This window comes from Phacochoerus africanus, chromosome X (assembly GCF_016906955.1).
Source record: "Phacochoerus africanus isolate WHEZ1 chromosome X, ROS_Pafr_v1, whole genome shotgun sequence".
Taxonomy (NCBI): Eukaryota; Metazoa; Chordata; class Mammalia; order Artiodactyla; family Suidae; genus Phacochoerus; species Phacochoerus africanus.
The window spans coordinates 14426451-14448969 of NC_062560.1; the positions used below are offsets into that span (position 1 = coordinate 14426451).

Sequence of the window (22519 nt, forward strand, 5' to 3'; positions counted from 1 at the left end):
TCCAAACTGTTCTCCATAGTGGCTGTACCCACCAGCAGTGCAGGAGGGTTCCCTTTTCTCCACACCCGCTCCAGCACTTGTTATTTGTGGACCTCTCAATGATGGCCATCCTGACTGGTGTGAGGTGGTATCTCATGGTAGTTTTGATTTGCATTTCTTGAATTTGATCATCCTTTTATGATTATTCGACGAGATGTCCTTGTTAACAGAAGTTATATGCTCAAGTATTTATGGATGACATTATCCTGGTCATGATGTTTGCAACTTACCCTCAAATGGTTAAGCAAAACATAACAATGATAAAAACATTAATAAAATAATATGTGCTATAGCGAGAGAAAGAGATAAAGCAAATGTGGCAAACAGTTAAACGTTGGTGAATCAGGGTGAAGGGTATAGGGATATTCAGTGCACTATTCTCGCAACTTCTCTGCACGTTTTACATGTTTCAAAATAAAAAGCAGAAGAGGAAGAGTATATGTTTATCAGAAACTTCTTTTTTTTTCTTGCTAAGATCGAGTCCTATCCTAAAATCCGAACAACAGGTTGACGTGTATACGCATTTTCTAGTGGCTTTTTTAAAGGCTGATATAAGTTCTTGTGTTGTTTTCACTACAAACATGGCTAGACTTTTCCTTTTGGCTTTTGAACTTTGGAGTGAAAGACTTATACGCTTCGGGAACCACTGGCTCTCACCCTGGTTGCTGGCAAAATGGGGTTTTCATTGTTTTATGATAACAGCGCTTACTGAATGTGTTTCTTCTCTTGGGCCAACGTTTGCTCACGCTGCGTTTTCTTCCTGCCTGCTCCCCAGAGATAAGGGGCAACCCCCACCTGCTGATCAAGTACCACAGTGGGTTCTTCGTGGACGGCAAGTTCCTGTGCTGCCAGCAGAGCTGCAAAGCGGCCCCAGGATGTACTCTCTGGGAAGCATGTAATGTAACCCTTCTGTTGGGCTGGACCCCAAGGGGAGGATGCCCATTAGCAAACCCACCACATGCCAGAACACAAGACGTGCCAGACTGGTTGGCATCATGAATATGCTATCTGGCAAATGAAATCTTATGCTAGGATCATGTTCCTTAAAATAACAACTACATTAACATCAGCCATTCATTCATGTCACAAGAAATACTTTTTAAATTGAAATCATAAATCCATCAAGGAGCCGTTTCCTCCCATATTTCTTCCTAAGATAAACCCCAAATGGGTAGAGTCTGGTGAACATGTCACCACGGTTCAGAGGCTAAAATCATAAACTAAAAAAACTCAACATTCCTTTTAAAAATATGTCAAGAAATAAAATTTAAGTACCACTTTTCATCACCATTTATACCAAATGATGGATGGCCAAGTTTTCAAAGCTCTTATTTAAAATGGTTTGCCATTCTGTACATGTTTGATTTCTTAATAACATCAGGGAAGGTAGCGTAGCGTTTGCTTTCTGTGCAATCCCATTCTATCCAGAGTCATATTCCTAAGGGAATCTGCCTGTGACTTTATCCAGGGCAGGGAAGAAAAAAGCCCACTGAGTGCCTTTGAAGGGCTAATGGAGGGAAAGAACTATGTTGTTTTCTGCTTGTGCCCTATGGGGGCCCATTCCATCACCAGGATACTGACAGGAAGCAGTCATATATTTTAGAAGTGTATCATCATTGAGCAATATGAAGTTGTTGATAAATAAAAAGGAAAACTTGTTTTGGTAACAGTTCTACCAGCCTGGACAAAATATACTTGGATAATAATGACTTTAAAGAACTGAATGAGATCATCTGCACGAAAACACTCATGAACTGTAACACACACAAATTCATCTCAACATAGTGTTGACACCTGACAGTCGTGGTCATGTCTCTACTGGTAATTTTACAAAATCGGTGACTAAGTATTCGTTGTGTTTTCCATCTCGATTAGACCACACAATTAATATTTATTCATCTTAGATTACATTGCCCTTCATGAATTGTAATGATGCAATGAACTATATAGAATTTTTTGTGTATGGACATTCCCTCCACTGTGAAGGGCCAAGGCTTAATGTCTCCTCACAGCATTAATCATTTACCTCAGTTATTCCCTCTATGGTTGGCATTATTGCTCAACCGCCCAAATTCCAGCTCTGACCTTGCCCTAACTCACTGAGAAAGAGCAGGAAAAAAGGCCAGACAGAGCACTGCCTTATGATTGTCTTCATGGGCTCTGTCTGGATGGCACCTGCCATGTGTCCCGAGCACCACAGGCTCTTTGCCAGCCTCTGAAGACAAGGGCCGAACACAGGAGAGGTGTCATGGCTCACAGGCAGCTGTGGTGTCGTATGTCTGCCTAAGTGTATTCAAGCATATGGTGAGCCCACTTATAAGGCATACGATGGCTTCACACTCAAAGTCCGCGTATCCATCTACCTGTGTTAGTAGAAAGAAACAACAAAAATTATCAGAAGAACTGGGAAAAAAGCGTGGGATAAGTTTGCTCACGTGTAAACCAGCTATTTATAAGCGTCTTGCATGAGCCAAAGAGGAATAAGACATGGACTCTGAATCCTAGGATCAGAGATACCCAATGAAACTGGATATCTCAAATACAAGGTAGAGATGTGGTATAAACTAAGAGTTCATAGAATTTAGAGGAGCTTGACTTTTTTATCCATTTGGGATGATATTGATAATCAATGGTAAAGGAGTGTTTGTGTTGGGTATTACACAGGAAAAGAACAGAATCACTCCAGATGCTGTGTCTAAATTCGTGTGATCTGGAGTATTGCTTACACAAGCTAGTTCATTCACTTGATTCATGACATTCAGTGTTTTGCTTTAAGTTTCTTCTGATATTACTTGGCTTTACTTTTCAGATGCTGATCTGCACGTTGCACCCAAAGAAGAAAAACACAGAGTTCCTCCCATCTTCCCAGACAGAATGGTAAGTCAACACTGCAGTTTTTTTCATAGTCAGGATATATTGAATCAACCAAGAGCTGCCAAAGTGAAGACTAGAATCCCTGGGCTTTGTTCGAATGCTCAGCAAAGAGAGCAGACGTGAGCTATAACCAATAGTCACGGCAATATCAAATAATAAGTTCAAACAGAGAACCGTTTTACTGTTTCATGTTTTTCCACTTAATAACTGGGCCTTTTTCTAACCTGTAATCGCAAAAAAAGGGGGTTGTATGTGGGAGAAGTCCTTAGGATGGCACCACGTGTAACAGGTAGCTATTACTGACCAACACTGCGCCCCTACCCGCAGCATGGCTAAGTCAGCCTCATGTAAGCATCTTGGTGAAGGAACAGGACCCATGGGGCAGAAGCAGAACATAATTCTTTTCCTTCACTGTCCCTTCAAAGCCACTCAGTGGGCTTTCTTCTCTGTCCCTGGATGGGATGCCATAGTTTTCCAGTCACCTCAGATGACATACATTTTCCCCCATTACTAGTAGTCATGAGAACAGCCTCTAAATTGTTCCATCCAACGTTATAAACACACGACTCCAAGCGTCATTTCAAGCTAAAACTTTTCCCCTTCCTTTAGCTCAAGTCTGCATCAGAGGGCGGCCTGCTTTGAGGGAAAGGTCATGGGGAGGCTGAGATCTCTGACCCTTTCAGAGCTGAGGCCCAGGAAGCGGGGGAGGCGGGGAGAATCTAATGAAAAAGAGACAGTCATACAGGGCTGGTCCCATCATGATTTCGTGGTGGTGGCTTCTGGATGAGACAGTTTTCTGAGGCTGATTCTTTATTATACGGGAGACTTCTGTGCATTTCCCAATGGGGTGTGGATCCAAATGCAGTTTCATGACAGAGCAAATGTTTGACCCTTCGCTCTTGGGTTTCTAGCCCCTCATATGTCTGCTGGATCCATTCTGCCATCTTGGGCAGAGTTCCTTTCAAAATGGCTCCCAGCCAACCCTCTCCCAAGGGTGGAGTTGGCCTATAGGAAAACAAACAAAACCTTGATTGCTCTTCTTAGTAAAACTGTATGTGGCTTGCTATCACGGTGCAGGCTATTTTTGCGTGCGGCTCTCTTGGGTTCCAAGCCATAACTTGCTTTTAGGTTTCCCAGGCTGGTGTCAGCCTCCTCGAATGCCAGGGGACACATAAAATGACATCCCAGTATTTTCCTGAAGTTCACCTAAAAGCAAGGGAGCATCTCCATCTACCCATGGTGTCTTGGGTACTTATTTAACCTACACACATTCCCACACACTTACTTCTCTCTATTCAAGTAAAAACCATATAATTTTTGTAAGCCAACATGAGAGACAAAAAGAAATCCATTACTGTAATAGGTTGAATCATGTCCTCCGAGACTTACGTCCACCCAGGACCTCAGAATGTGACCTTATTTGAAAACAGGGTCTTTGTTGATGTAATTAGATAAGGATCAAGATGAGGTCATAATGGATTAGCATGGATCATGAATTCAAGGACAGATGTCTTAGAAGAAGAGGAGGGAACACAGAGGGATACACAGAGGGGGCCATTTAAAGACCCAGGCAGAAACTGGCGTTATGATGCCACAAGCCAAGAATGCCTAGAACCACCAGAAGCTGGAAGAGGCAAGCAAAGACCCTCCCTGAGAGCTTTTATTTTATTTTATGATTTTTATTTTTTCCATTATAGTGGATTTCCAGTGTTCTGTCCATTTCTACTGTACAGCAGTGTGTGTGTGTGTGTGTGTGTGTACACACATTCGTTTTCTCACATTATTTTTTCCAGTATAGTGGATTTAGTGTTCTGTCCATTTCTACTGTACAGCAGTGACCCAGATATATATATATATATATACACAAATTCTTTTTCTCACATTATCCTCCATCCTGTTCTATCCTAAGTAACTGGATACAGTTCCCAGTGCTATACAGCAGGACCTCGTTGCTTATCCATTCCAAATGCAGTAGTGTGCATCTATTAGCCTCAGACTCCCAGTCCATCCCACTCCTTCCCCACCCTCTTGGCAACCAAAATCTGTTCTCCAAGTCCATGAGTTTCTTTTCTGTGGAAAGGTTCATTTGTGCCGTATATCAGATTCCAGATAAAAGTGATATCATATGGTATTTGTCACCTTCGTGTTGGACTTTTGACCTCCAGAGCTGTGAGAGAACACATTTCTGTTGTTTTAACCATTGACTGTGTAGTAATTCGTTTTGGTAGCTCTAGGAAAGTGACAGAATTATTTCATTTTGTCATCAGTGACATTGCTTTTGGGGGGCTTGGATAGATGCTCCAGTCCTGAAGCTTGACAATTATAGCCCTATAAAGCACCTAAGAGCAATGTCTGGACTGAGCAAAGGTTGATAAGTGGTTATCTGCGGCCAGGATGGGAAGGAAGATTGATCACAAATGGGCACGAATGATCTTATAGGAGGGATGGAAAGGTACTGAGACTGGATTGTGTGATGATGGCTCAATTTGATAAATTTACTGAAACTCATTGAACTCTATACTTATAAAGGATGAATTTTATGGTATGTCAATTACACTCCAATAAAGTTTATTTTAAACAAATCTAAGAGTAGAGGATAATTTAGGAGCCCAAAACCACTGCATCTAGTCCCTGGCCAGGGATTCCTTGAGAAATCAGTGGCCAAGAGTTCCTAAGTCTGTTCTGATTATAAGCTACCCTAAGGGATCAGGGATCAGAAAAGACTTTGTGAAAAGCATGTTTTCCTTTTTTTTTTTTCTTTTTTTCTTTTTTTTCATCAGAGTATTTAGTAGAGGACTTTACTGAGCTAAGGAAAATTAAAATCTCCACTCTGGTCATTCTGTTCAGATTTCTATTTAGGGAACTTTCTACTGCATTTATCTTTGGAAAGAACCACCTCACAGCTCATGAAGAGCAGTGCGCTACATAACTAAAAGGTCTAGAATGCTAATCTCGGGAAAAAAAAAAGCAAAATACTGCATGAAAAAATTAAATTCAGATTATTTTATGTGAATTTTTAATGAAGTATAACATTCATTTAGAAAAGTATATACATCCATGGAGTTCCCATCATGGCTCAGTGGTTAATGAACCTGACTAGTATCTATGAGGATGTGGGTTCAATCCCTGGCCTTGCTCAGGGGGTTAAGGATCCTGCATTGCCATGAGCTGTGGTGTAGGTCGCAGATGTGGCTTGGATCTGGTGCTGCTGTGGCTCTGGCGTAGGCCTGCACCTACAGCTCCGATTTGACCCCTAGCCTGGGAACTTCCCTATGCCATGGGTGTGGCCCCCAAAAGACAAAAAAAGTATACATATCCTAAGTGTTCAATGTGATGAATTTTCCCAAACTGACTACATTTATATAACCTACACTCAGATTAAGAAACAGAACCCACAGGGGCATCCTCCTCTTCCCGAAAGGTCACTAACATCCCAAGGGCAATCACTAGGCTGACCTATAACAGCATAGTTTATTTGGCTGGCTTTGACCTTAATATAAATGGAATTATAAAATATAGAGTTGTTTATTGTGTGTTCTCTTACGATATTCACCCATATTTTAGTATGTGGTGGTAGTTTATTCTCACTGCCGTATAGAATTCCATTGTGTAAATATAACTGTATTTAGCTGTATTAGTCTCTAATTGCTGCTGTAACAAATTACCATAAATTTAGTGGCTTAAAGAAACACAAATTTGGAGTTCCCGTCGTGGCTCAGTGGTTAGCAAATCTGACTAGGAACCATGATGTTGCGGGTTCGATCCCTGGCCTCGCTCAGTGGGTTAAGGATCTGGCACTGCCGCGAGCTGTGGTGTAGGTCGTAGATTCAGCTCGGATCCCAAGTCGCTGTGGCTCTGGTATAGGCCGGCGGCTACAGCTCCGATTTGGCCCCTAGCCTGGGAACCTCCATATGCTGAAGGTGCAGCCCTAGAAAAGACCAAATAAAAAGACAAAAAAATAAAAAATAAAAAGAAACATAAATTTATTCTCTCACCGTTCTAAGGTCAGAAGTTTAAAATGAGACTACACAGTGTGTTCCTTTAAGAAAGCTTTAGGGAAAAATCTATCTCCTTACCTTTTCCGGCTTCTGGAGGCTGCCTACATTCCCTGGCTCCTGGCCCCTTTTTCCACCTTTAGAGCCAAAACAGTAGCATTCTCTTTCCTCTCTGATGTCTGCTTCCAGCTTTAGATCTGCTCTCTAATCTCTGACCTTCTTGCCTCCCTCTTATAAGCACTCTTATGATTATATCTGGCTCACTCCAATACTATGGGGAAATCTCCCCATTTCAAGATCCTTAGCTTAATCTTATCTGCAGAGCCTCTTTTACCAGGTCAGGTGACATATTCACAGGTTCCAGGGACTGGGACATGAACAGCTTTGGGAGGACATTATTTAGCCCACCACAGGCACAATTATGTTTGTTATTCTATCCGCTTCATGGGTATGTAGGTAGTGTCCAGTTTATATCTAAGTGAAATAATTCTGATATGAACATTCTTTTATGTCTTTTGGTTTCATTGTTGGGTGTGTATATTGCCTTTCTGGACCAGAGAGTATGTGCACATCCAACTTTAGAAGGTTCTACAAACACTGTTCCGATGTGCTCGTACTCCTTCCCACTCCCGCCGGCCAGTGTGAGAGTCCCACTTGCTCCATGTCTGTGTTAATACTTGGTACTCCTTCCTTCCTTCCTTCCTTCCTTCCTCCTTCCCTCCCTCCCTTCAATTTTAAAAGCTAATATCTTTTAGGTGTTCGTTCCCAGTTCATGAATCTGTGCCTCGCTATGAAACACTAAAATCTCTTGTCCTCCAAAGCTGAAGATTCCTCGAGCAGTTCCTATTTTCAAAATGGATGAACCATCTTCAAGTACCACTCTGGCCCAGTATGACAGTGACTCCAAGAAAAACTCTGGCTCCCAGTCAAATGTCAACACGCGATATACTCCAAGAGAAGACTGCCCTGACTGGTGGCAAGTAAGAAAGCTGAAAAGGTAAATCCCAGCTTTCAGTCCGGCCGCGCAGACGTGACCCCCTGCCTTGGAGCTGCGCCTCAACGCTGAGACAGGGCCACTCTCCCAGAAAACGGGCCCCTCCTGAGCCGGAAGCCTGGGTAGTGGTGGCCCAGCGGGGACTCAGCCGTGCAGAGTTTCTGCTTAGATGCTCCTATCTAATGATCTCAATGATACCTGAGCATTTTATTCCCCTTCCTTTCTCTCCCCTCTTCCTCCAAATAACACCACGCCCCAGAACATTGCATGCTGAAAGCACACCCTCCCTCTGAGAGCGCTCAGAGGGGCCCCCGCTTTGGTAAAGCGCCCTGGCATCACCAGCCAGGTCGTGGCCTGCCTTCGCGGGATGTACGCCCTCGCCTACTGTCCCCTTCGCCCCTTGCTCTTTTCACTTAAGGCGTGGGGCGTTTCCCCCACTTTAATACATGAGGATATACGAAATGTAAAAATGTGTCTTTTTAGGGCCACACCTGCAGCAGCATATGGAGGTTCCCAGGCTAGGGGTCGAATCAGAGCTGTAGCCACCGGCCGACACCACAGCCACTGCAACGTGGGATCCAAGCCACATCTGCGACCTACACCACAGCTCATGGCAGGGCCGGATCCTTAACCCACGGAGCTAGGCCAGGGATCAAATTCAAGTAATCATGGATACGACTCGAGTTCATTAATCGCTGAGCCACTATGGAAACTCCAGAAATTTTTAATTTTTTAAAGTTTTAGTTGTGGTTAAAACATAACGTAAATGTTACCACCTGAGCCATTCTGAAGTGTCGAGTTCGACAGTGTGAGGACCGTTCAGGTCATTGTGCAAGCTACCCGACTCTTTGGAAGGTCTACACCATACCCCACCATGTGGATAAACCTAAGAGAGGCACGGTGGACGCACACGCTCCACGTGTTCTGCAAAACCACACACACACAAAAGCCCACTAAATTGCTTAGCCTGTTTAAGAAAGAGGTTTCTGATGGCGAGCTGAAGGAAAAAGGCTGCCAGCGAGCGCGGCTCTTCGGCAGGGTTGGGAAGGCCTTCGCAGGCGGTCCCTGAGACGCAGCCAGAACAGCGCTTCCCCGATAAGGAAGCTGCTCGCTGTGAAATGTGGTTTTGATAACGGGCCTGGGCTCTGAAGGCAAACAGGAAATCGGTCCGACATTCCAAAGCGAACAGCCTCTGGACTCGGCCAAGTAGGCACTTCCTCATGCTCCACTTACCACCCAAAGCAAAAGAGGGAACATGACGGCTGGCAGAGGACGAAGAAACTCCTGCAGGTCTGTCTGCGCCCACGTGGCGTGACAAGTTCGGTAGTTTCAAGGCTTATTCTTCGCCAGCGCAACAACAAAGGAGAAAATGACTCCTCTTAAAATATACAGGAGCTCCCTGGTGGCCCAGTAGTTAAAGATCCAGCACTGTCACTGCTGTGGCGCGGGTCACTGAAGTGGCACAGGTTTGAGGCCTGGCCTGGGGAACTTCCGCAGCCCATCAGTGCAGCCGCCCACCCGCCCACGTATGTGTATGTATATGCATAAGCGACAACGCTCGAATACGGAACATGAAAATCAGGGCAGACCCATTAGTCTGACTTACTAATCCAAGTTTTCTACAGTTTGGGGTTATCGTGAGCCTTTGTTAAAAGTTCTCTTGTGTTTAGGTAAACTGTCAAATGATTGCTTTTCATGGGGGTCCATGCAAGGATGAAAATGTGAAAATGGCTCATTAGCTTAAATTTCCAAGCCAAGTACGATAAATGGGTCAAAATGCTAAATAAAGCTCAAACCTATCTAACATTACATTTGTCATCTAACATTTATACACAAACATCAGTGTATCACCCGCATCTCTCTCCTCTTGTAGCAGTGAAGATCTTGCAGGCGGTAACCACAGAGAAAGAAATGTGGTAAATCACAGCACGTCAAAGATGTCATGGTAAATCAAATTCAGAGATTCTTTCCTTCCAGGATTTCTTCCATGTGCAAGAAAACTGATCACATTTACAATAATTTTGCAGCTAGATTTTATTCTTTAAGGTAAATAGAAAACAAACAAATCCATAGAGCTTGCTTCTCTGCACCTTGAAGGGGGTCTACAGTGATGGCTTCTAGGTCGTGCTGATTTTTTTTTTTTTTGGTCTTTTTGTCTTTTTAGGGCTGCACCTGCCGCATTCGGAGGTTCCCAGGCTAGGGGTCGAATAGGAACTGTGGCCGCCGGCCTACGCCGCAGCCACAGCAATGCAGGATCTGAGCCACGTCTGCGACCTACACCACAGCTCACAGCAACGCCAGATCCTTAACCCATTGAGCAAGGCCAGGGACCAAACCTGCAACCTCATGGATGCTAGTCGGGTTCACTAACCGCTGAGCCACAACAGTAACTCCAGGGTCACGCTGATTTTGGCTGCCCGTTATTCATGGTACACACTGGGGTGAGCGTGACCAACCACCGACATACCAGCTCAGGCCTCTCTGCCAGGAGAGCAACTGCATAGAGTTGAATAACTCTTCTCTGAGGACAGCTTTATTTTCTCTAACTTTGCACCACAGCTGTCTCATCGATTTCATGAGCCTGCTCTCCTGAGAGTCAGGAAATCTGCATTCCTGGGGGCCTCCTGTGTCAAGGAGCCAGTTTCTCATGAACTGGGCCTGAGCGCACCTCCTCAGCCATTCTCTCTTCAGGTGTCTGACACCCTACCCAGTGCAGAAAAGGGAAAATGAACAGTCCCAATTTCATTTATGTGGGTGAAAACAGGGTGGGATTTGATAGGACACTGCTAGGCACCTGGATTGTTTCTGGGTGGGTTTTTTTTTATTATTATTATTCATGTCATTTCCTTTCTTTTGAAGGGGTTCCCCTGAGTCAAGTTCATCTGAAGAAGAAGAAGAAGAAGAAGAAAACCTTGAGGACTATGAGTGAGTTTTGAAAGTCCTCTGTGTTCCCCTGAAAGTAGACAGAGAGGTTTCTAGTCTCTTCTTCCCCGAGACTCCATGCCGAGGGCTCAGCCTTGCTCAGGAGGCTGTGCTGACGTGAAACACTTGTGTGAGGTCCTGGGCCTTGTATCTGGAGGCTGGGTGACAATGAGCTGGGCTGTTACTAACGAAAGTGTTTCCCCCAAATCTGGATTGTCTAAATTGGCCACAGCTACTCGTGGGGTTTTGCGCATCCCTGGCCTCCCTTTCATTTCCCTTTGTCTTTTTAATTCATTGCTTAAAGTGTTATTGAAGCGAAGCTGAGCTACAATGCTGCGATAATGTCTGCTTCAGTTATACGTGCACACACATCCGTTCTCACTTTGTCGTCCCAGACACAGCCTGTGACATTTCTGATGATTATTTCTTTCCTGGAGGCCCCTCGCCAGGATGAAGTTTGAAGGCTCTTACTAGCATTGAGTCCCATTTTTTTTTTGTCTTTCGTCTTTTTGTTGTTGTTGTTGTTGCTATTTCTTGGGCCGCTCCCGCGGTATATGGAGGTTCCCAGGCCAGGGGTCGAATCGGAGCTGTAGCCACCGGCCTACACCAGAGCCACAGCAACGCGGGATCCGAGCCGCATCTGCAACCTACACCACAGCTCACGGCAATGCCGGATCGTTAACCCACTGAGCAAGGGCAGGGACCGAATCCGCAACCTCATGGTTCCTAGTCGGATTCATTAACCACTGCGCCACGACGGGAACTCCGAGTCCCATTTTGAAGTTTGTCATGATGCAGTAATTTTACAAGGGAGCATATTTGAGACGTGACTATCACAGCATCTATGTTGAGAGAGTCCTTTTCCTAGAGTGACCTTATCATGTAACAGCCAAATTAGGACACTTTAGAGAGAGAAAGAGTGCCCTGTTAAATGTTGCCTCTGGACATCAGGCAGAAACTCAGCTCCTCTGGGCAAATAAGAACATGTGCTCACTCCAGCTATACCGAGGTTGGTCTTAAGTGGCTGCTACGATCTTTTCCCAAAGCTAAGTTTCTATCATTCTACAACAAATAGGGATAAATATTCAACTCCTAGACTTCAAGTTTGGTATTAAGGGGTGGTGGGAGTAATAGGGCAGACGGCATCTCTCAGACACCTGTTACTCAACAGCAACCAATTCAGTTGAACACTCGGAGAAGGCATATTTCTCATGATTTTGTACGAGTGCTGTTACTGATCCCCTGGCTACAAGTACGGCGAGAGGCTTTACAAAGTGCCTGTCACTGTAAACCGCCTTCTAGCTCCCCTTTAACCACAGCTTCTTCCCCAACGTCCCCCCTCAGGAAAACACCTGCTGGAATCATTCACACGAAGATAGAAAAGACTGAGAAAGACCAGCACAAAAATTATCCGAAGATAACTGTACTTTAAAGACTTAGGCCAATGGGAAGGAACTCGAGTCATGGATTTTAGTCTTTGGCATTTAGATGAATTGGAAGGCTCTTCCTGATTTGGAAAGCCCAGATCTGACCAGATAGAGTCTCTGTCTCCATGACTTCTAGAGTCCAGTGGTGTGGGAGGGCATGCATTAGGGAAATGATCAGGAAAGACCTGCCCTCTTCAAAGTCAAAGAGATGCCAAGCAGTGATGAAAACTAGGCGGCTGTATGCCCCGGGGGCCCCCAGATACCTGCTCTACTGCAATTACAGAAGCAGCTGCTCTGTGGCCATAAGCTCATGAGCAACTCTCCTTCATGCCATCAAAGCATGAGGTGCTGAGGTTTAGATGGAAAATCAGGCCTTAGGACCAGGCCCAAGCCTCTGATGTTGTGACACTGAGATGCTCCTTTTTTTTTTAATTTTATTTTTGGCCATGGTGTGCAGTGGCTTAAAGTAGAATCTCAGTTCCCAGACCAGCGATTGAACCTGGGCTGCAACACTGAATGCACCAAATCCCAAGCACTGAACCACCAAGGAACTCCCAGAAATATTTTGAAAAACAAACAGCTAGGCCTTAGCAAAATTATGACACAGGCAAAATGTGTGCGTGCGGGTGTGCGTGTGTGTGTGTGTGTGCGCGCGCGCACGTGTGGCGGTTATGCACAATCTCACCTGGCCTCTCTAGGCCCTCTCTCTTTATTCCGGATCATTTCTTGCCTCTATCTCCCCAAGGCATATATCCTGGATCAAAGAAAGATGATCTTGAAGAATCTTTTCATTAGCTATAATTAGCTGAAAATGTTAACTAGTAAAAATTAGTTAATACCTCAGATGTTAATTATACAATATCTCTAAGGGTAGGCTTAGAAGAGACTTTTAAGCTTATCAAGTTCAACTCTCATCCTAGTTTTATAAATGGGGAATTCTAAGGTCAAAAGAAGCCAAGTGGCTTGTCCAAAGCCACACGCCTACTTATTAGGAAGTTATGTCTAGAAAGCAAACCTCCAAGGTGGCTGGTCTAAGGTTCTTTCCACTTTACTGAACAGCCCATCCGCTGACACTCCTGCTGTCACCGAACACCTCTTCACCGCCTCATGGGCTCCTTGCCTCCTCAGGTGTTACCTTCTAGCCAGAGGGGTCTCCCAAGCCCCTAGATCCACACCCATCCCACTTCACAGCCTGTTCATTGCCCTGGTATGACATTTTAGCCAAAGCCAAAGGCTACAGACATTGCTGATCTCACACAAGGAACAGATCTGTGGCCTGTGGAGCTCCACATCTGAAGACGCGGTGTTTTGGGCTAACTTAGTACAAAGGGCAGGATTTAAATATTACCCCTGGCTGTCCCACCTCATCTTTTTCTCAGTTCAGTCCAAGCGCTCCTGCCTTAATATAACCTTAGATGCAATCAAGTTGCTTTCCTGCAATTAAAAAATAATCTTAAGAGAGACATTTGCTTTAAGTTAGTTGGAAGATAGGAACTTTCATCCTTGGCAACCCTGACCTTCCCACTAGAATATTCCTCAGTGCTCTAATCCCTGCCTCTCACTGAAAATGTAGGAGAACGCAGAAATCACCTAGAAGGAGCCCAAGGGTTCCTAAATACCAGCGCATTTAAAAACACAGATATGCAGGCCCCACCCGCAGAGTCATAACTGGGTAGTGGAGACTTCGGAGACTGGGTTTTTGAACAGCTTCTCAAGTGATTCTCTTGAGCAGCCAGGTTTGGAAACCTCTGATCTTGGCCAGTATCTCATTTAACAGATGAGCACGGTGCATGACAAGTTATGCAATTAAAAACTATTAATTCCTAAAATGGAATTCTTTTCGATTGCAGCTGGTTTGCAGGTAACATCTCCAGGTCACAATCTGAGCAGTTACTGAGACAAAAGGTAAGCGGTCTAGTCTTTAAACCAGCCTCTAAGAATGAACTTCTAGTGTTGGGCCCAGAGGGTAACAGGAATCTCATAGAAACTTTGCTGCTAACTGTACAGTCAAGACATCAGAGTGTTAGTTGTCCAGCCTGTGGGTTACCAGGTCCTTCACATCTAGCCACTTCCTCTATTCCCATGATCGATTGCTCTATAATAAACCGCTTGAAAATCCAGAACACTCATGATTCTTCACCATTCTGTGAGTCAGCTGGGCCAGCAGTTCTTCTGCAGGGTTTGCTTAGGGTCACTCACGTGGCAGCTTTTAGCTGGTGGATTGACTAGAGGGTCGGGTTTAGCTGAGCTAGCCAACCAGGGTGCCATATTGCATGTCCATGTGGCTAACTTGGGCTTCCTCCCAGCACGGTGATGTCCAGGCAGTGGTCGAAGAGGGCGAGCCCCACGATTTGGGGGCAGGCAGTTACGGAGTCTCTGTTTTTGTTGTGTTTGCTTATGTTCCATTGGCCAAAGCAAATCACATGGCCCAGCCCAAGAGTCACTGTGAGAAGGGACGACACAGGGCATGAATCTCCAGAGAGATGATTTACTGGGGGCCATCTGTACCTCATACGTTGACTCTGTCACCAAAACCATTAGCACCTAAACCAAGAGTGCAGCAGATTAATGGGGACTAAATCTATCTGATTTTGTTACTAATTGGCATGGAATTACCAGCTGCAAACTCACGACCTACGCAAATGACATCTTGCTATAGTTCAACCTAATAAAACACGCCGGTTATTTCTTGCCGGGGTACTAGTGAGAATATAGCGGCTACTCCCTCACTCGGTATTTGGTCGCCTTCCTGGTTTATGAACCACTCATGGTAAATCTAGATCTGCAGGCTATGAGAGACAAGCTGACCACAGAACTTTAACAAGTGATTTGTTCTGCATCTTTGGTTTTCGAAAATCTTCCGAGGAAATGATATGGAGATACGTGGTTTTAAATTTTCTTTCCGAAAGATTAAAACATTAGGCTTGCGCAAACACAAAGCAGAGAGAACTATCAGGGAAGGTTAAAAATTAACTGGAGAGGAAGAGTTGAAGCCCGCAGGGTAGATCTATAGAGACACTGAGAGAGGAGGAGGAGGAGGAAAGCTAAAGCGTGGGGCCCTTCTGTGCCCAGGGGGGGATAAGCTGTGCCACCAGTGACAATTAAAGCGGATCTAAAAGACCTATTTTCCCGCCACCTACCACGAAAAACAGTTCTCAAGAATAATGAAAATGTTCTTCGTTCCCTCCACGCTTTTCTTCCTATTCAGGGAAAAGAAGGAGCATTTATGGTTAGAAATTCCAGCCAGGCGGGAATGTACACGGTGTCTCTCTTCAGTAAGGCTATGAAGTAAGTATGATGTGGATTTCTTTCTTTTACCTTCTTAACGTATGTTCTTTGACCAGGCTGGTCATTCAGCTGCACGTTGGGTCAAGACGCCATTTGAAACTCTGGAATTTTGGATCAAAGTATTTCTGTAAAATGCTACCATTTGTAGCTGCCCCCTCCGGCTACTTTCAGGAGACTGTTCCCTGGGCCTTTCTCTCCTGGCCATCCCAGGCAGCAGCGGAGCACCCCAGGCACAGCACGCCTCAGTAACTTAGCGAAATGAGTCCTGCGTTATTATGCCTTGATTCATCCTAAGCCTAGAAGGAGAGGAAAAAAAAAATAGCAATGGACCCTCGACATAAGCCTTGGCCCTAGTCACCTGCTGAGCTAAGAAACCTACCCCAGGGTCTGGTTTTTAGTAGTCTTTCCAGTGAAGGTAGAACCAGCGTGGCGGTGTTCCCCCAGTAGCTTCTTTCCACTGTGTGGCCCCAGGCGGGGGGTGGGTTAGGAGTTCTGGTTTGAAACTACACCTCTCAGTCCAAATCCTGACTCTGCCATTTCAAATCGTTATGCCCTTAAGCAAGTTTCTTAACTTCTGCGCCTCCGGCTCCTCATTTGAAAGGGGGACATAGTAGCAATTGTTAATATTCCCTGGTGAAGTGAGTTTAATTCATCTATTGGATCAGAACAGTGCCTGGCACCTAGTAAACACTTACTAAAGTAATAGTAATTACTTTTATTGTTGGGGAAAAGGAACACAACCTGCCCCCCGACCCCCACCCTGACACTTAGGTATGGATGCAAGGCACCCGCAGTCATCTCGCACAAGTCACCATCACCACCTTGACAAGCCTCCTCCAGCGTTTTATAAGCCACTTTCCCATTGGTTGTTGGCCTTTTCGTCCCTTCTAATCACCCTGCGAAGCAAACAGGAAAGCTGTTTTTATGTGCACCATTTTACGTATGAGGGGCTTGAGGCTCAAAGAGAGCTTGCAAAGACCCAACCTCAAAACCACTAAGTGACGACTTGAAGCCAGGCCTTTAACACCTGAGTGCATGTTCCTTTAACCCTATGCCTGGATCTATGCTGAAAGCCCCAGTGTTTTGGAATAAGGATCTGGTCAAATCTTGATTAGGCCCATCTGAAAAAAAAATGTCTATATGTGTAAGCCTTTTTTTTTTTTTTTTCTTTTTTGACCACTCCGAGGTATATGGAGTTCCCAGGCCAGGGATCAGATCTGAGCCATTGCAACTGCGGCTATGCCAGATCCTTAACCCACTGTGCCAGGCGAGGGACCGAACCTGTGTCCCAGTGCTCCCAAGACACCGCCAATCCCATTGCACCACAGCAGGAACTCCTATGTGTGACCCTTTTTTAATAGCTGGATTGAATGACCTTGAACGACTGAATGGCCCTGTTGTCTTTTCCATGTGTCCTGTCCTGTGGTCCTGTGTGTGTGTGTATGTGTGTGTATTTTAATAATTAAGTGATGAAAAAGTTATTTTATCAGGGAAATTTTTTTCAGGGTACCTACCTCCAATTTGAGATAACAGCAGGTACCAGAGGCATTCACATGGCATTTCCAGTGCCAAAAGCCACACCCCATGTACTAGCCTGCATACTTGGATACTGACTGAAGCCAACCCAGTACGAAGGGGAGGAGACTTGTTTCCCTGAGTGTCAAAAGCTCTGCACCCTCAGGCCCTTCAGTTTCAGCCAAACTTGATGTCAGAAGTCCTGTCAGTCAGGTTTCTTGATACCAGCTTCAGTTTGGAAGGTGGCCAGGTAGAGAAATGAGCAAAGAGATGAGGAATCAAAAGAAAAGAGTTACAGTCAGTGACTACGGAGGCCTTCTTTTGTGAAATACCATCAATGAGCTGGAGTGAATTTGATGCCGAGACCAAGAGCCAGTTAGCCATCTGCAGCAGGAAAGGACCCTTTCTCCTTTTTATAATTGCAATTCTAATGAGGTTGGCATTATAGCAACAATAATTTATTAACGGTTTCTTATGTGCCAAGCATCCTACAGACTGCTGTATGCATAATCTCACCGGATCTTTGACACCCAAAGGAGGTAGCCAGCTAGCTCAGGAACTGTACTCCAGACTCACTTGTTGACCCCTCGGCCACACTCAGAAAGCTAAGACAGGCTATCATTCCTGATTAGCCTGAATCAATGTGCATCAATTCACCACTATTTCCTACCAGCAGAGCCAAGGCAAAAAAATGTTTTCTGTGGAAAAGGTACCAGTTCACCTGAGGAAACAGAGGATATGCCCAGCCACTCCATCCTGTATACTCCCTCCCAAAAGGGCCTCCCACCCACCGCCTAATGACCTTTGCCCCCCCTCCCCATTTTCATCTCATTATCCAAAAAGAGAAGTGATGTTTAGGCTGCTGATCCTGAAAACCGCAGGGCTCTCACTCACCAAAGGAAGATGCCAGCTGTAGACTTACGAAGGGAAGGACGGTACAGAAAGGGGGGATTCTATTGTAGATGAAGAGTCGGTATGAGCACAAAGGATCCACTGAGTTCAGACGGGAGCCTCTCCCATAACGACAACTGTCATAGACGCCTCCAGAGAAAACATCAGATGTCAAGCCTGAGAAGCCTCTCTGCCTTCCCTCTCCAAAATTGCAAATGCACCTAAAATGACGATTTAACCATTGTTTAATTCAAGCTTCAATTGTTTATTAAAAGCATTCTAACATTCTTTCTTCCTTACTAGTGATAAAAAAGGAACGGTCAAGCATTACCATGTGCATACCAACGCTGAGAACAAATTGTACCTGGCAGAAAACTACTGTTTTGATTCCATTCCCAAGCTTATTCATTATCATCAACACAATTCAGCAGGTAACTTAGTTTGGTTTTGCTTTTATGGGGCCTTGTTGATCAGTACCAATTTTCTTGGCTATTACTGATCCTCCTAATACTCTTTTAAAATTGAAGTTTAATTGATTTACAGTGTGGGAGATGTGCGGCAAAGTGATTCAGAGATAGATAGATGGATACACACACACACACACATATATCTATATTACACACACACATCTCTTTCTTTTTCTGATTCTTTTCCATTATAGGTTATTACAAGATACTGAATGTAATTCCTGGTGCTATAGAGTAGGTCCTTGTTGTTTATTTTATCTACAGTAGAGTGTATCTGTTAATCCCAAACTCCTAACGTACCCCTCCCCACTTCTAATACTCTTAATTATATAGGGGACGGTGAAAGTAGGGGGAAAAAATGCTCGCGAGCCCTGTGTCTGCTGTGATTTTCAACCTACATTTCCTGGAATATAAAATTATACACTTTAAAATGCCAGAAAAAAAATGAAGCTGAGTTCAGTGACTGAGAAGCAGAGATTCTTTGTATAAAAACATTTGCAGGGTTTTTCTTGTTTATAGAAGTAACACAATTGCAAATTTCAAATGACATAGAAATGTGTATCGCCGGAGACATAACCTCCACTGACAAGTTGGTGTCTGTTCTGACAGAATTCTTTTCTATGCTGATACTAACACTTATACTCATTATATATGTATTTATACAGACCATGTACGTATATATGCGTGTAACACATTATATGTTTACAGGGATGAGAACATGACTTTTCAGCTTGCTTTCTCTACTCAGCATGTGTTAGAGAACTTTCCATTCAAATACATAGAGCTCACGCTGGTCTGTGTAACAAAACTCTATTGCAGAATTACTCCATAATTTATCCACCTAAACCTATACCGATTGGCAGGTGGAGCATATACAATATTTTCACCTAACAATGGCTGCTTCAGTGCACGGTCAGGCACACATAGCTTGATGCACCTGTATGAGTGTTTCTGTAGCCAGCTTCCCTAAGAGCGGCATTTGGGACGATGGTTCAGCGCATTGAAAATTTAACCACATTTAAATAAATGCTTTTCAGGAATGTACACTCCCACTGACAGCAACACTTCATCCTCCCTGACCCTGGGTACCATCCATCATTCTTTTTAAAATGTGCCTCCTCAAATGCTGAAAAATATATCTAGAAATCCCTTGTAATGAAGGTGTTAACTAACCGCGCTGTGGCAGTCACTTCACAGTATATACGGGTATCAAATCATCGCGGTTCTGTTCACCTAGTTACACATATTACATGTCAGGAACACCTCAACAAACTTAAAAAAATGAAATCGAAAGAAAACAAATCTCCTCTAAGTGTCTTATCTAGACTAGCTCCACTTTCAGGAAGCGACCAGATGAATTTCCACCAGTGAGGGCAAACGAGCTGTGGAATTAGCATCAAACTTGTCACCTCTACCTGACCTGATTCCAGGCGTACAGGTGACTTGGCCTTACCCCTGGTGTTCATTTTGGTTCTGATTTGTATTTTTCCATGCTCCCAATTTCTTAATTGTTTAACATGTAGCACCTCAAAAATTCCCTTTGGAAAAGGTATTGTGGAAACAGGTATCTCCAAGTGAAATGATTCCACTCCAGGCAATGCACTAGAAACCCCACAGAGGATTGGAAGAAAATATTACAATGTTTATTTACCTTTGTTGTAAAAATCTTATCCTCTTAAGTTTTCTATTTGGGAGTATATTGAATGTGTCACATATCATATCAACACAGCAGCAACTGTATATATACATATTTTGGAGGCGTGTGCTCATTTGGGGGGCTGATTATAGGTGCAGGATTTAAAAGACACCATTCATATAAAAACTAAATAAATATGCAGAAAAAGGAAGGAGAGAAAACAAAACACGTATGATAGTTACCAGGACTTGGAAAACATCATACATTTAAAGCAAGAAACATTTTAGGAATTCCCGTCGTGGCATGGCGGAAACGAATGCAACTAGGAACAATGAGGTTGCAGGTTCAATCCCTGGCCTCGCTCAGTGGGTTAAGGATCTGGTGTTGCCGTGAGCTGTGGTGTAGGTTGCAGACGCAGCTCGGATCAGGCGTTGCTATGGCTGTGGTGAAGCCTGCGAACCTCCATATGCTGTGGGTGTGGCCCTAAAAAGACAAAAAAAAAAAAAAGAAACATTTTAGAATGAATTCTTTTGAGCCACTATAAATACTTTACTTTAATCCATCTTTACCATAACTACATGTATATGATTAAAATGACTTGACCATTAAGTACAATTTAGGAATAAGTTCATTTTTTAAAAAAAAAATAGTTCAAGTGGTTTACCTCTTATATTGTACCCTTGTGTACGGTCCAGATTTTCTTAAAATAACTTTTTTTTATAATTTTTATCAGATTTTTTTAACCAAATGTATGTGATGCATATGTACATACTTAAATACAGGAATATACAAAGATAGCAAAATTCTTGAATAGGCATTTTGTCCAAAGAAGACATACAGATGGCCAAAAGACACGTGAAAAGATGCTCAAGAGCACTACTCATCAGAGAAATGCAAATCAAAATCACAGTGGGCTGTCACCTCACACCTTTCAGAATGGCCGCCATCGAAAAAAGTCTACAAACTCTACATGCTGGAGAGGGTGTGGATAAAAGGGAACCCTTGTGCCCTGTTGGTAGGAATGTAACTTGGTGCAGCCACTGTGGGAAAGAGTATGGCAGTTCCTCATAAAACTAAACATAGGCATGCCATAGGATCCAGCAATTCCATTCCTGGGCATATATCCAGAGAAAATGAAAACACTATATTTGAGAAGGTACACGCACCCCAACGTTGATAGTTACATTATTTACAATAGTCAGGATACGGAAGCAACCTAAGTTTTTATCAACAGATGAATGCATAGAGAGATATGGTACATATATACAATGAAATATTACTCAGCCATATAAAAGAATGAAATTTTGCCATCTGCAGCAATGTGGATGGACCTAGAGAATATTACACTTAGTGAAATAAGTCAGACAGAGAAAGAAATACTCTATGTTATCATTCATAAGTGAAATCTAAAAAGTAAAACAAACAAATGAATGTAACTAAACAAACATATTCATGGATACAGAGAACAAATTAGTGGTTTCCAGAAAGGAAAGGGGGGGCCAGATTGGGGTAAGGGATTAAAAGGTACAAACTATTATATATAAAAGAAATAAGCAATAAGGATACCTTGTACAGCACGGGGAAATATAGCCATTATTTTGTAATAACTCTAAGTGGGGCATAATCTATAAATATATTGAATAACTATGTTGCACACCTGAAACTAACATAATATTGTAAATCAACTATACTTCAATTTTTTTAAAGAGTTGATAGCTAGTTACAAATACAATAAAATAATTACAAAGAGAAAAAGCTGGCAAAATAAAAACGGGAAATTTTTTTAAATAAAAGATTCCATCAAGCAACTAATTTTGATGAGTTGTTTTTTTGTCTTTGTCTTTTTAGCGCCGCGCTAGTGGCATATGGAGGTTCCCAGGCTAGGGGTCAAATCGGAGCTGTAGCTGCCGGCCTTCACCACAGCCACAGCCACGCCAGATCCGAGCCTCATCTGAGACCTACACCACAGCTCACAGCAACGCCGGATCCTTAACCCACAGAGCGAGGCCAGGGGTCAAACCCACCACCTCATGGTTCCTAGTCGGATTCGTTACCCACTGCGCCATGACGGGAACTCACATAAAGTAGTTATCCTCTTCATTTTTGCTTTACATAGAACTAATTCATCCACGTCAAGCAAATTAATGTAATTCCAGGATGACTATGGTCAGAATGGATTCTCTCTCCGCATGACAACATCCTGAACTCCGTGCTTTTTCAGCTACTCTAGAGAGAACAGAAGCGATGTGATGTAATGGGATGTGATGTAATGTGATCATGTAATGACACAATGCTGATTCCATTACAGGCATGATCACACGACTCCGCCACCCTGTGTCGACCAAGGCCAACAAGGTTCCCATCTCCGTGTCCTTGGGAAGTGGTATGGACATACCCCTTGGGCTCTTAAACCTAATTTCCCACCATTTTGGTATATATATATATATATATATATATATTTGATTTGCTGA

At 43.7% G+C, this 22519-nt stretch overlaps 1 protein-coding gene across 2 annotated transcripts in view; it reads left to right on the forward strand.

The window, feature by feature from the left end:
- The window catches only part of BMX (BMX non-receptor tyrosine kinase), a 49181-nt gene that overhangs the window by 15582 nt on the left and 11080 nt on the right, over positions 1 to 22519 (forward strand). For both annotated transcript variants that reach the window (XM_047765823.1, XM_047765824.1), the window contains exons 5-13: positions 815 to 934; positions 2849 to 2916; positions 7730 to 7905; positions 9776 to 9847; positions 10762 to 10827; positions 14102 to 14156; positions 15460 to 15539; positions 18249 to 18376; positions 22357 to 22431. In XM_047765823.1, coding sequence (XP_047621779.1) covers positions 815 to 934; positions 2849 to 2916; positions 7730 to 7905; positions 9776 to 9847; positions 10762 to 10827; positions 14102 to 14156; positions 15460 to 15539; positions 18249 to 18376; positions 22357 to 22431 — 840 coding nt within the window. The remainder of the gene's footprint in view (positions 1 to 814; positions 935 to 2848; positions 2917 to 7729; positions 7906 to 9775; positions 9848 to 10761; positions 10828 to 14101; positions 14157 to 15459; positions 15540 to 18248; positions 18377 to 22356; positions 22432 to 22519) is intronic.